At 45.5% G+C, this 10,935-nt stretch overlaps 1 protein-coding gene across 1 annotated transcript in view; it reads left to right on the plus strand.

Annotated features, from left to right (window-relative positions):
• The window catches only part of LOC120909327 (pendrin-like), a 135,110-nt gene that overhangs the window by 84,042 nt on the left and 40,133 nt on the right, over positions 1-10,935 (plus strand). The window contains exons 7-9 of the mRNA XM_040321075.1: positions 2,297-2,449; positions 4,899-4,981; positions 6,286-6,433. Of these exons, the coding sequence (XP_040177009.1) occupies positions 2,297-2,449; positions 4,899-4,981; positions 6,286-6,433 (384 nt within the window). The remainder of the gene's footprint in view (positions 1-2,296; positions 2,450-4,898; positions 4,982-6,285; positions 6,434-10,935) is intronic.

A 10,935-nucleotide genomic window follows, 5' to 3' on the forward strand; every position in this document is an offset into this window, starting at 1 on the left:
AGCAGTTAATATATTGCAGTTTACCAGTCCTTACCCTGAAAAACAAAAAAATAATGGAGTTATTACATCTAAGAACATTTTCTGCAAGTACAGAAAATGTTCTGTTGATCCATATTGGTAATTTAAAAAAAATTAGGGACAAAAAAAAAGTTGGGCCGTGACAATGTCTGGATCCAGGGCACCCAGCAAGAGATGTGGGGCATGTGCCTTGAGTGCCCAACACTAGTGAATGGAATATAAAACATGCTTTTAAAATGAAAAAAGACAATTAATTCACGAGATTACGAAACACTTGTAGCGCTTACCCCCTACGGAGGCTGCTAAATTATGCCCAGCTTCTTGTGGGTGGGTGCAGTGTGGTGTGGCAGCAGTATTACACACTGAGTCCAAAAGTAATGCAGAACTTGTATTGAAACAAAGGTTCAAAACAACGGGCTTTCACATTGAGTAGCCAGTGAAGGAGTTTTTCAGGCGGTATGGCAGCGCTATTTTTAGCGCTGTACCGCCTGAAAAACTCCTCAGTGTGAAAGGGGTCTAAAGCAGGGATCCTCAAACTACGGCCCTCCAGCTGTTGCGGAACTACACATCCCACGAGGCATTGTAAAACTCTGAAATTCACAGACATGACTAGGAAATGATGTACTTCCTGAACAACTGAAGGACCATAGTTTGAAGACCCATGCTCTAAAGCCTCATACACACGATTGGACTTCCATCTGACTTTTCCGTGGATTTTTGTCCAAAGGGCGTCCAAAGGGCGTTGCCCATGAACTTGGTATGCATACACACGGCAGGACTTTTTCAGCCAACTTTCACCAAATCACATGTTTTTTCTGCTCTATACCGCCTCCCTGTGGGCAACTTCTGCTATTGTTGTCTGATCTTCAGCATTGGTTCTGAGCATGCGTGTTTGTACTTTGGACTTTAGTCCGATGGACATGTGTAAACACGATAGGATTAGCCGACGTAGGACATTTGTTGCCGGAAAGTTTGTCTGTTCTCACAGCGAACATTTGTCCGATGAAAAAGCGAAAAAGTTTGTCCGATGGTGCATACACACGGTCAGATTGTCCGATCAAACAGGTCTGTAACGGTCACCACCGTTTACGACCTTCCATCCACCCACGACAGCTTATCTGACACTCCAACCATCCAACAGACATCAGACATCCCATTTCCCAGAATAACCAGACTTGCTCTGTTACTGGTTTCAAATGTATGAACACTTTTAACGGTTAGCTCTCAAGTTTATATACAGTTTTCAAGGCATGTTTCAGTGATCACAGGAACAATCAAACTCTCCACCCACACACTGGGGGGGGGGCTTCAATACACCTTCAGATGGCTAATTGCTAAACATTCCAGACATTTTGGCGCCAGTCTATAATTAACATGACCTAATCACTGCACCTGAGAAGTCACATTCCTTCATTAACAGAATTCAAACAAAACACCATCACACAATGATTTCTCCTCAATCCACATCTTTAGACAGACGGTCTGTCTCCGACAGAAAGGTATTCACACCTGAGCATCAACAGGCTTTAAACAGTGTTATCACACAATGAAAGGCCTTTCAGAAGCAGACTCAATTAGCATGTCAACAGTCTACACAGAGATATGAGTCATAGAATAAACCAACACTTTGCAATATCTCAAGATCCTGCAATATGAGCTATCAGTAATGTCCCCTGTCCTGTAATTTCTGATATAATTTCTCCGTCACCCTATGGCCCTATCGGACATAAGGTGACCCTAGACATAAGACTCCTTGGTGACGCCGGTACAGGAGTACCCGTCATCCTTGCAAAGTCTCTGTTTGTCATGGGTCATTCCGTTACAAGGCTTGTCGGACATTTGTTGTCAAAAAGTCTTATCGTGTGTATGGGCCTTAACTGGGAGAGAAAATGATGGTAAATCTGAAAGTTTACAGTTGTAATTAGAACAGAAATAGAGGGGAAAACCAACAACACCCGTTTTTGGTGTCAACTGTCTAGGAGGGTATAGGACTACCCAATCTATCCTAAAAGGAAAACAATTGTTAGGCTTAAGATATACTTTCATAAATGATTATTAACACATGTATTAAGCCTTGGCGCAGTAGGAGGCATTGCAGAAGAAGATCAAGTTCAGCTGAGACATATCTTTAATAAATCTACATTTTGTCCAGCTGCCATTTTTTTGTGTGCCAGTTAGAACAAATGTAGAAAATTGGATGTCCGTTGGTTTTAATGTCATGAGACCTAACACCTCCATAGGATGCATTACCATTTTTGTCTTGTTCTTTATTTTTTAGACCATTATAGACATCTTCAAGAACATTGCAAAAACCAATATTTGTGATTTCGTCGCTGGACTTCTGGCCTTCTTAGTATGTGTGGTGGTAAAGGAGATAAATGAACGGTACAAGCATAAACTTCGAGTTCCCATTCCGATAGAGATAATTGTGGTGAGTGGAGAGATGGACCTGCATATCATTCTGTAGTTCGGTTTTGACCAAAACAGTAAGATGGGGTGGCTCTTTATTTATTTCTCAGGGCATCTGAGCAGTAAAAGTGGAGGTTCACCCAAAAACTCAATTTTTAACATTAGATTGATGCTCATTTTGTCAAGGGGAATCGGGTGTTTTTTTTTAAAATCGAAGCAGTACTTACCGTTTTAGAGATAGATCTTCTCCGCCGCTTCCGGGTATGGGCTGCGTGACTGGGCGTTCCTATTTGATTGACAGTCTTCCGACAGGCTTCCGACGGTCGCATACAGCGCATCACGATTTTCCGAAAGTAGCCGAACGTCGGTGCGCAGGCGCCGTATAGAGCCGCACCGACGTTCGACTTCTTTCGGCTACTCGTGACGCGATGTATGCGACCGTCAGAAGCCTGTCGGAAGACTGTCAATCAAATAGGAATGCCCAGTCCCGAAGACCATACCCGGAAGCGGCGGAGAAGATCTATCTCTAAAGCGGTAAGTACGGCTTCGATTTTAAAAAAAACACCCGATTCCCCTTGACAAAATGAGCCTCAATCTAATGTTAAAAATTGTTTTTCGGGTGAACTCCCACTTTAAAGTGGAATTAGAAAAAATAAATTAAAATACCTTGGCCAGCTCTCACTGCAAAGCTTACTTTTTCGCTGATGTTGTCCCCCTGTCATCAAGTGTCTGGGTTAACCACTTCATTACTGGGCGCTTAAACCCCCTTCGTGCCCAGACCAATTTTTAGCTTTCAGCGCTGACGCATTTTGAATGACAATTGCGCGGTCATACAACACTGTACCCAAATTATATTTTTATCATTTTTTTCCCACAAAGAGAGCTTTCTTTTGGTGGTATTTGATCATCTCTGCGATTTTTATTTTTTGCGCTATAAACATAAAAAGACAGAAAATTTTGAAAAAAAACACAATATTTTTTATTATAATAATATCCCAATTTAAAAAAAAAAAAAAAAAAATTCCCTTCAGTTTAGGCCGATACATATTCTTCTACATATTTTCGTAAAAAAAAATTGCAATAAGCGTATATTGATTGGTTTGCGCAAAAGTTATAGCGCCTACAAAATAGGGGATAGGTTTATGATTTTTTTTACTAGTAATTGCGGCGATCTGCGATTTTTTTGTCAGACCTGCGATATTGTGGCGGACGTATCGGACACTTTTGACACAATTTTGGGACCATTCACATTTATACAGCGATCAGTGCTATACAAATGCACTAATTACTGTATAAATGTGACTGGCAGTGAAGGGGCACTAGGGGGTGAGGAAGGGGTTAAATGTGTATCCTGGGTGTGTTCTAACTGTGTGGGGGGAGGGGACTGACTGGGGGAGGTGACCGATGCTGTGTCCCTATGTACAAGGGACACAGATCGGTCTCCTCTCTCCCTGACAGGACGTGGAGCTCTGTGTTTACACACAGTGCTCCACGTCTCTGCTGTCACCGCCGATCACGGGTACCTGGCGGACATCGCGGCCGCCAGGCACACGCATCGGCTTCCCAGCGATGCGCTAGGCACGTTGGTTCCCCGCTGCGCACCCCCAAGAGGACAAGAGGACTTCCAAAGACGTCCACTCGGCACTTGAGAGACGCGCTGTGGACGTCTTTTGTCCATAGGGCGGATCCCAAGTGGTTAAATGACGACCAGTGTCATTCAAGGCCATTGGCCGCTGGTACTCACTATTTTTTTTGGGGGGGGAGGCACAACCAAAACTGCCCCCCCCCCCGGAAGACGGAAGGCGGGTCATTTACCAGCAGGGACTAAGACTCTGTGGCCAATAGGTGATATCTGATTATCCGGGAGGAGAATGAGACAGATTAGCGAATATCCATTCGCTAGTGTCACACAACTGGGTGGGATCAGAGCACACAGTACTCTGTGCCCCAAGCCCAACAAGCCTATTAGAGCCTCTAGGTCTAAACACATACTTATAAAAAAAATACACCCCCGCCATTAGAATCCATGCATCTAATGGCGCCTTGTATGTAGATCAGGGGGCTGGACGCATGGATGGGGAGTGCCCCTTATGGAGCGAAGTGTGTGTTTTTTCTTCTTCCTTCATTGACCTCACTTCCGGTCTATGTGACACTCATACAGGAAGTAAGGGTGCTGTAGTCACTGGGTCAACAAAGCAAAACCAGCAATAAAAAAACATTGATCAAAAGTCAGAAACCTTTTAACAGTCAACTTAAAATGTTTTTTCTTTGTCCGTGTGCCTGTTGGAGTTGTTTCCCATCACTTCCTGTCCAAACATCTAAATTAAATGAGTAAAGGCACTCTTTTCAGTTGGTTTATGAAGGCCCTCTATGATGACTTGCTGTAATTGATGTTTCAATTGTTGAATTCAACCTAGCATATATTTTTGTAATGTAAAAAACTTGACTGTCTTCCTTTTCCTTTTAATAAGACGGTGGTGGCGACTGGAGTGTCGTATGGAGCGAAGTTTGAAGAGAAATACAAGGCTGGCATCGTCAAGACAATTCCCAGTGGGTGAGTTTATTTGTCTTTTTGTTGGTTAAAATTCCTGTGCATGAAATTTACACTCCAGACAAACAGCTAAATACACATATCAATTACATACAGTGTCTTGCAAAAGTATTCATACCCCTTTAAATGTTCTGCATTTTGTCATGTTACTCTGATACCCCTAACTAAAATCTAGTGGAACCAATTGCCTTCAGAAGTCACCTAATTAGTAAATAGAATCCACCCGTGTGTAAAAAAACAAGACATTTCTCAAGAAATTCTTTAAGAACATAAATAGTATTTGTAGGGGGATCAGACTCACAGTCTCTTTAGTAAAATACCATGTTTAATGCACAGGATATTTCCAAACAGAAGAAAAAGGGCATCTTGCCATCAGTCAAACAAAATAAACTTCTGCTCTACTGAGCCTTAGGCCTCGTACACACGACTGAACATGTCTGCTGAAACTGGTCCACAGACCAGTTTCCGCGGACATGTTCGGTCGTCTGTACGGCCGACCGGACAATTTTCCGGCGGATCGGACAGGTTTAGGTTTAGCATGCTAAGAAACATGTCCGCTGGAAGCCTGTCCGTCGGACATGTTCGGTCGTCTGTACGACTCACCGGACATTTCCGCTCGGCCAAAAGCCCTCGGTAGTACTTACCGTTTTAGAGAGCAATCTTCTCCGCCGCTTCCGGGTATGGGCTGCGGGACTGGGCGTTCCTATTTGATTGACAGGCTTCCGACGGTCGCATACATCGCGTCACAATTTTCCGAAAGTAGCTGAACGTCGGTGCGCAGGCGCCGTATAGAGCCGCACCGACGTTCGGCTTCTTTCGGCTACTCGTGACGCGATGTATGCGACCGTCGGAAGCCTGTCAATCAAATAGGAATGCCCAGTCCCGCAGCCCATACCCGGAAGCGGCGGAGAAGATCTCTCTCTAAAACGGTAAGTACTGCTTCGATTTAAAAAAAAACACCCGATTCCCCTTGACAAAATGAGCCTCAATCTAATGTTAAAAATTGTTTTTCGGGTGAACTCCCGATTTAAGACTAAACATGTGAAAAGGAGCCTAGAGCTCCTCCTACTTGCTGGAAAAGTGAATATGCAATATCTGTGCATAATATTTTCTATTCAACTGATTAAAACTAAATATGCACATGCACAACTATAAAGGCTCTACTACATGAAATAATAAAATAGATGGAGTATTTAGGTTTTGATGCTTTTGCGTTATGGTACAAACCGTTGTTACTGTTACCAGAGGATAGTATAGAATTTTTGCTTTCTTCATTTTAATATACAATTCCTTTTTTCTTGTTTCAGATTCATAAGTCCTATCGCTCCCGATGTTTCCATGTTTCAGTCCATGATTGGGTCAGCTTTTTCCATCGGCATAGTTTCCTATGCTGTGGCTGTGTCTGTGGCCAAAGTTTATGGGACTAAAAATAACTATCCGGTGGACGGCAATCAGGTAACTGTCATTATTCCATGCTGATTTTGAAAGGAATGCTGGATGTTATGGTTTTCTTACATTTCTCAGGGCTAATGCTGTACAGGAATCAGATGTGCTAGTCAGACATTTCACATAGATTTTCTATCAAATTTATGTAGCCCCCTTGTCCTAAATAGGGGCTACTATGTAAATTTAGGTTTCGGCTGGGCTGTAGTTAGCTCAGACGAATTGTATAATTTTTCACCTGATTTCAAGCTGGTTTATGATTTCTCTCTGTTGCCAGTAGAGGTTACTGGTAAAACTGGTTATAGTCAGGGGTGTATTTAGGTTTTGTGCTGCCCTAGGCCTGGTGAAACTTGCGCACCCCCTACTTTATATATGACCCACCCCTTCCTTTTTAAGACTCGTCCTTTCATTTTCATGGGATAAGGACAGAGGGACCGGGTGGGATGAGGACAGGGGGGCAGGGTGGGATGAGGACAGGGTGGGATGAGCACAGGGGGACAGGGTGGGATGAGGACAGGGGGACAGGGTGGGATGAGCACAGGGGACAGGGTGAGATGAGGACAGGGGGACAGGGTGTGATGAGGACAGGGGAACAGGGTGGGATGAGGACAGGGGGACAGGGTGGGATTAGCAAAGGGGGACAGGGTGGGATGGGCACAGGGGGACAGGGTGGGATGAGGACAGGGGGACAGGGTGGGGTGAGCACAGGGGGACAGGGTGGGATGAGCACAGGGGGACAGGGTGGGATGAGGACTTTTTTGCCGCCCCCCGCAAAGTGCCGCCCTAGGCCTGGGCCTTGTCGGCCTAGGCCATAATACATCTCTGGTTATAGTATGAAATATCACAAACAAAACTAAGTTATGTATATTTCATTCAACCAATGCAGTAGAAGGTTTATGCCACTGGTGCATGCTGGGGGTGATCAATATCTGGGACAGGAAATGGGTTGAGGCCTAGGGAGGTGCTGCTGGATGGAGCTCTACTGGTAGACCCAAATAGCCTGTTTGGGGGTCTAACGTGATGGAGTGGTCCTGAAGCTGTGCTGCCTGATCCGGAGAAAGCTGTGCCAAGAAGGAGACCCAGTGAGTGAGTGAGTGAATAACTTATATAGCGATACAAATGTGAACTAAATTGCCTCAAGGCGCTTTGCATCCAGTGACGTCTTAATCCTTCAGAAGAGGTGGGTCTTAAGTTTTTTCCTGAAGGCCCGATGGTTTTCCTCCATGAGGATGTCCGTGGGTAGAGCGTTCCATAGCCATGGTCCCTGCAAATCTTCGTTCTCCCTTCGATTTGTAGCGGGTCTTGGAAGAGGTTTTGGTTGGTTGATTGGAGAGCGCAATTGGGGGTGTAGTGTTTTATTTTCTCGCATAAGTATTGAGGAGCGTTTCCTTGTGTGCACTTGTGGGTGAGACAGAGGGTCTTAAATGTGATCCGATCCTTTACAGTTAGCCAATGAAGGGTCCACAGTGAAGGGGTGATGGATTCCCAGGGTTTTTTCCCTGTTACCAGCCTTGCTGCCGTATTCTGGACGAATTGTATGCGCGAAATCTGGTATTTAGGTAGTCCTATGTAGAGGGAGTTTGCATAGTCGAGTTAGGAATTGATGATTGTTCCAACTACTACTGCTATTTCCTCTTCTGGGATGAAGTGGACGAGTCAACGTAGCAGGCGGAGGAGATGGTGCGATCTGCTGACTACTGATCCTATTTGTGCATCCATCGACATCTCCGAATCAAAGATGACTCTGAGACTTTTGGCTTTGGTGCTCGGGGTAATGGTTAATGGTTAATGGTTTGTCCAAGGATGGTGGGTGGTGTCCACGAAGTCTTATCTTTTGTCTTTCGGTTTGCGTGGAGGAGAAGAAGTTCTGTTTTGGATCCATTGAGTTTAAGGGAGCTCTCAGTCATCCAATCATTGACCAATGTAAGGCAATTTTCCAGTCCGTGATATTGGTCTTTTTTCCCGGTAATGCGAATGTAGAGTTGAGTGTCGTCAGCGCATGAGTAGTAGCACAGGTCCTGTTTGCTGATGGTTTTGAGGAGTGGGCGGAGGTAGATGTGAAAGAGTACGGGTGACGGGTGATCCTTAAGGAACTCCGCAAGGGGAGGTTCTTTTGCTGGAGAGAGCCAGGAAAGAGGTTGGTCGCCTGGTGACACACGTGGAGGATGTAAGAAATTTGGGAACCTGCTTTCAGTGTTCCCAAGTTAGCTTAAAGGTTCTAACACTGTGAAGCTGGACATTGTTCTGGATTTGGATAGTCTTTAATGTAAGTGAACTGCTCCAGTATCTGGGACCCCTAGCCCTCACTTCCTTAAAGGGGTTGTAAAGGTAAAAAAAAAAAATCCCTAAATAGCTTCCTTTACCTTAGTGCAGTCCTCCTTCACTTACCTCATCCTTCCATTTTGCTTTTAAATGTCCTTATTTCTTCTGAGAAATCCTCACTTCCTGTTCTTCTGTCTGTAACTACACACAGTAATGCAAGGCTTTCTCCCTGGTGTGAAGTGTCGTGATCGCCCCCTTCCTTGGACTACAGGAGAGTTAGTGGGCGTCCTGACTCTCCTGCTCGCCCCCTCCCACCTCAAGAGGCTTTCTCCACACCAGGGAGAAAGCCTTGCATTACTGTGTGGAGTTACAGACAGAAGAACAGGAAGTGAGGATTTCTCAGAAGAAATAAGGACATTTAAAAGCAAAATGGAAGGATGAGGTAAGTGAAGGAGGACTGCACTAAGGTAAAGGAAGCTATTTAGGGGGAAAAAAATTCACCTTTACAACACCTTTAACCGTTCTGCAATAAAAAACAAAAGTGACTGGTGCCCAATATCCTTTCTTGGTCCCCCCATTTTAGCCATGCACTCAGCCCTGGGGTGAAATGCTAACCTGCCCCTACCTCTGAAGGTGCTATCCTTGGGGTATTATTTAAAAAAAATAGGACTGAATTAATAATACACTTATTTCAGAGTTTCTATTTTTGATCAGCTGATCAAAATTTGCCAGTTTATTGAAATTTATAACACCAGGTTACCTTTGTTCATTCAACCTCATTGGGTGGCAAGGCTAGGGCAGCTCGCTCCCATCTAAACCTTGCAGTAACGTAAAGCAACACAAATGTGGGTGCTAATGTGTTGTTACAGGGCCGATCCTAGGGTCACAGACGCCTGGGTGCAGAAATATTTCTGGCTCCCCCACATGGGCGTGGTTATCTTACTAACTCCTCCCCTTTACAAATGTTTCTATGGCTACAACTCAAACACAGAGATGCTCCCCTAAGAAGTCTTCATTAGTGTCCCCCATCAGAGCCCCCCATAGCAGGTGTCCCCCATCAGAGCCCCCCATAGCAGGTGTCCCCCATCAGAGCCCCCTATAGCAGATGTCCCCCATCAGAGCCCCCTATAGCAGATGTCCCCCATCAGAGCCCCCCCATAGCAGGTGTCCCCCATCAGAGCCCCCCCAGCAGGTGTCCCCCATTCGAGCCCCCCCACAGCAGGTGTCCCCCATTAGAGCCCCCCCACAGCAGGTTTCCCCCATTAGAGACCCCCCACAGCAGATGTCCCCATCAGAGCCCCCCACATCAGGTGTCGCCATAGGTCAGTACTTGTCCAATAGATCCCTGTAGCTCGGGGACAGCGGGAGGTATGGGAAGTGGAAGGATGAAAACTGGATAGCCGCACTCCAAATCACTTAAAAATAAGTTGTCTTTATATACAAAGAACAGTACGGCCATATTGTTCATTGTTGGTTGCAGTGACTGTGTGTACGGTTGAAAAATAAAGACAACTTATTTTTAAGTGATTTGGAGTGCGGCTATCCAGTTTTCATCCTTCCACTTGCTATCATCAGCATTGCCAGCACCTTGGTGCAGTGACGTCACTAGGGTTGGTGTCACCTGGTGCGGTAAAATATGGTGTCACCCCCCCCCCCCCCCCCCCAATAAAAATTTTCAAATATTTTTTACCCTACTGTTTGCTCTCTGTTCTCCTTTCTTCCCCTTTTCTCTCTCTCCCTATCCATCTTTCTTGTGTGTTCTATCCCTTCTTCTTTCTCTCCATTTTTCTTTGTCCCCCTCCCCCCACCTCTCTTTCTCCAGAACCCGAATTCACATCTCAGGAGCCTATAGACCAGGGGCGTACCTAGAGCATTTGGCAGCCGGGGCGGATCCAATATCTGGCACCCCCCCCCCCACACGTTAAAATGTAAAAACACCCCACTGTGCCCCCTGCATACCTCTGCATCCTTCAATATCTTTTTGTTACTACTGTGTACCCCTCTCCACAACTGCACCTCTGGACCCCTTTACATTGCACAGCACCCCGCATCACCGGGCCCCTTTACATTACACAGCCCCCTGCACCACTGGACCCCTTTACATTACACAGCCCCCTGCATCACTGGACCCCTTTACATTACACAGCCCCCTGCACCACTGGACCCCTTTACATCACATAGCCCCCTGCACCTCTGGACCCCTTTACATTACACAGCACCCTGCATCACTGGACCCCTTTACATTACACAGC

Source organism: Rana temporaria, chromosome 8 (assembly GCF_905171775.1).
Source record: "Rana temporaria chromosome 8, aRanTem1.1, whole genome shotgun sequence".
Classification (NCBI taxonomy): Eukaryota; Metazoa; Chordata; class Amphibia; order Anura; family Ranidae; genus Rana; species Rana temporaria.